Below are 3,695 nucleotides of genomic sequence, written 5' to 3' on the forward strand. Positions count from 1 at the left end.
GTGGAAGGAGAAGTCGTGGGCGTTCACGTGGAGGAAGTGGACGTAGTCGTAGTACAGGTGGACGACGTGGAATTCGTTGACGTCCCGACTGATGTAGAGGAGGACGTAGAAGTCGTCGTAGTGCAGATAGAGGACGTGGACATGGACGACGTAGAAGTAGTCGACGTCGCAATGGACGAAGCGCTAGCAGAACTGGAGTTCGCGGACATGCTCGGCGTGTTGCAGCCACACGTCGACAAAGAGGTCGGTAAATATGTCGTATTTATGAAAAACCAAAATTATCGTCATCATTTATAGTGCAGTTCGGACCTATTCCAGTGGTAGTTCTGGTGGAACGACCCCGAGAGCGCGCACTCATGGTCGACCGGACAGCGGGCGTGACGCACCCGCTTCCAGAGCGTTACCACGTGGGCACGTTGACTGCTGTCTGCCGGCACTGTGATGCACGTCACTTTCCCGACGAGCGTACGACCGCGGGTCACTTCTCCACGTGCTGCAACAATGGTCAAGTGACCGCTACAGGTGACCGTGTATTGTTTCCGTATCTGTTGATGAATTTGTTGACTTCTGATTCACAGGACAGTCGTAGATACCGAACGGACATCCGTCGGTACAACAACGCTCTGGCATTCGCGGCGTTCACCAGCAGCGTAAACCCCAGACGTTTGCCAGGGCGAGGACCGACGGTGTTCACGCTCCATGGGCAAGCGTATTATCGGACCAACAACGACGTGGCCTTTAACCGAGAAGAGGCGAGATACTGCGAATTGTATTTCATCGAGTCGGGGGAGGCCAACGCCCACCGACTCGACCTGGGGGTCGATTCTTGAACGGCGCTATTTATAAGTCGTATACGACAATTAAACTTTGTCGAATGAGATTCGATATTTTCTATTCTTGAACTTCACACGACTAACAAGCGTATGAAAAGTCATGCGCCTTCGAAAAGTGTGGGTCTAACCTCACGCCAGTGCCTTATCTCATACGACAACGACGAAATATAAGTTTTCAATGTTGATATTAAATTTATTACCTAAACGCTAAACTTTCCTAATGCCTATTCGTTATTTATGTATTTTTATATAATCATTACATGCAAATAACGAGGATAATATAACTCATAATAATACATAACGTCACGTATATAAATTAAAACGATGGCTAATTTCGATGATTTGGCTGGTTTATTTGCTATTGGTAATTTACAAAACCAAATACATTTTCAACCTCACCCACGAGTTAATAGGCAAAGATTCTGTGATGCTTTTGAAATTTCCGACGCGGCATTTATCAAAAACTTTAGATTGAGTAAAGACTTGGCAAAGAAGTTAATAAAAGAATTGGATCCATACTTGAAACCTCAAATGAGATCATCTGATTTAGACTCTACAACAAAGGTAAGTTGAAATAAGTACTTAGTTGATAAATCGTATTGATACATAGTAAGTTACGTTTTTAATTTATATTTAATGTCTCATTATTATTTTAGGTTTTAATAGCCCTTGATTTTTACGCTACTGGTTGTTATCAAACTCCAGTTGGGAACAGTAAATTTTTTGCAGTGTCTCAACCCTCGGTATCTAGGTGTTTAAAAGAAGTGACTTCTGCATTGAACAATGAAAATGTTTTTTTTAAATGGGTGAAATTCCCGAGTAACTTAAGAGAACTAAGAAAAGTTCGCAGCGAGTAAATATTGAATTGTATTATATTATATAGCTGTTAAATTTGTTTAGGCATTTTAATCAAGCTTAAGTTTTGAGTAGCAAAGTGAATGTGCTATTTGGACATTTTTTTTACCTCCCAAAAGTACCAACTATATCCAATTTCCTACCAAAAACCATGCCCAAAGTTGAATATTTAAGCATTACAATATAGCAAAATTTTAGATTTTACATGGCTACTGGTTTCCAAGGTTGCATAGGATGCATAGACTGCACTCACGTAGCAATAGTACCACCATCAAAAGATCCATTAAATGCAAACCCGGAATATATTTATGTCAACCGTAAGGGGTACCACTCAATAAACGTTCAACTAGTTTAGTATCTATACAGTTCTAATTTTTCTTGTAATTAAATTCACATACAGTATGTATTTATAAGTCAATTAATAACTTGTTTTAAGATATGCGACGTGAACCTTAAAATTATGAACGTAAATGCATTATTTCCTGGGAGCACCAACGATGCTTACATATGGAGTAACAGCAATGTACAACCAGTTGTAAAAGAACTGTATGATAATGGCCATAAAGGATATTTTCTTTTGGGTAAGATATTTTATTTATAAATTCAATTACAAAAGATAACCTATTAAATTTAAATTCAACAAATACATGAACAAAATAGGTGATTCTGGATACCCACTACGCCCTTGGTTACTGACTCCCATTAATAACCCAATTACAGAAGCAGAAAAATATTATAATACCAAGCACATGTCGACTCGGAGTTTAATTGAAAGGTGCAATGGAGTTTTGAAAATGAGATTTAGGTTTGTTAAAATAAAAATTAATTGTTAATGAACTTAAGGGGACTCGATACCGTTAATTTTTGTATTTGTCTAAACCTTAGTCCTTGAATATTCTTAAAAGCTGTTAAGTTACCTACATAAATTATATATTAATAAAATTCCGATTTTTATGTTTTTATCTATTGGACAACATTTAGTATGTATTCTAATTTACTACCTATATGGGTTTTTACTGATTTTAATGATTTAAGTTATCTAACTCACTCACTTGCATCACATATTCACATAAAAATTGTAACGTTACTATTGTTTTGGTTTTTTAATGATATATCTACCTACTACACAAATTTATTTAAAATAGTGTTTTTTATAGCATAACAATCTTCGCACAGTATAGAAAGATGATCTATTTCAGCAATCAACTAATGATCTATCTAATAAGCATTTATAATTTGAAGTTGTTTTATATTGCTATTAGTAAAATATTTTGAATTTATAGATATAGTCCCCAACGAATAACTTTTAGATTAATTTGCTTTGGAATGCTAGTTTTTGAACTCATTTAGTGTTCACCTTTATTTTTTTTTCCAATTCAACCACTGTAATTAATTGTATTATCAAATACAATAATAATAGTAGTAATTAGTATATACCTTAAATAAGCACCATTATTACTATTTCATTTAATTAATAATGATTCATAATATTTTAAATACTTTACAGATGCTTGCTAAAACACAGATTTCTTCACTACCATCCAAAAAAAGCCACTCAAATTATAAATGCATGCACAATTTTACACAACATGTGTATAACTTATAATATACCATTACCAACTGAGGAAGATTTAGTTGAAACAGATATGGGTGTATTTCAACAACACTTTCCAAATGTGATCCAACAAGGACATGATTTGATACAAGGAAAACATGTGCGATCAGCAGTCATAAATTATATGTATAGAAATAGATAAATTTAGTTTTAAGTTCAAAAATGTACATTTTAATAAGGCTATCTTTATTAATATATAAAAATCTTGAAAAATAAAAATTATTTTAAAACAATTTAATAAAATCTCAATACATTAATACCTATAATATAATGAGGAACATAATAGTATATAACTAATAACAATGTATTAATAATTCCTCAAGCAATAACAAATTTAGTTTTAAATTTATTAGTACACTGTCTTGTAAAAAAAGAAAATTATAATAGTAACA

At 34.3% G+C, this 3,695-nt stretch overlaps 1 protein-coding gene across 1 annotated transcript; it reads left to right on the plus strand.

Moving 5' to 3' along the window:
- The first annotated feature begins 1,157 nt into the window (after positions 1-1,157).
- Positions 1,158-3,632, plus strand: LOC111026508 (putative nuclease HARBI1). Its single transcript, XM_022304605.1, has 7 exons — positions 1,158-1,397; positions 1,490-1,686; positions 1,887-2,037; positions 2,125-2,269; positions 2,349-2,493; positions 3,196-3,415; positions 3,627-3,632. Exons 1-7 carry the CDS (start codon positions 1,158-1,160, stop codon positions 3,630-3,632), a joined length of 1,104 nt encoding a protein of 367 aa, XP_022160297.1.
- The last annotated feature ends 63 nt before the right edge of the window (positions 3,633-3,695 follow it).

Source organism: Myzus persicae, unplaced genomic scaffold, assembly GCF_001856785.1.
Source record: "Myzus persicae strain clone G006 unplaced genomic scaffold, MPER_G0061.0, whole genome shotgun sequence".
Taxonomy (NCBI): domain Eukaryota; kingdom Metazoa; phylum Arthropoda; class Insecta; order Hemiptera; family Aphididae; genus Myzus; species Myzus persicae.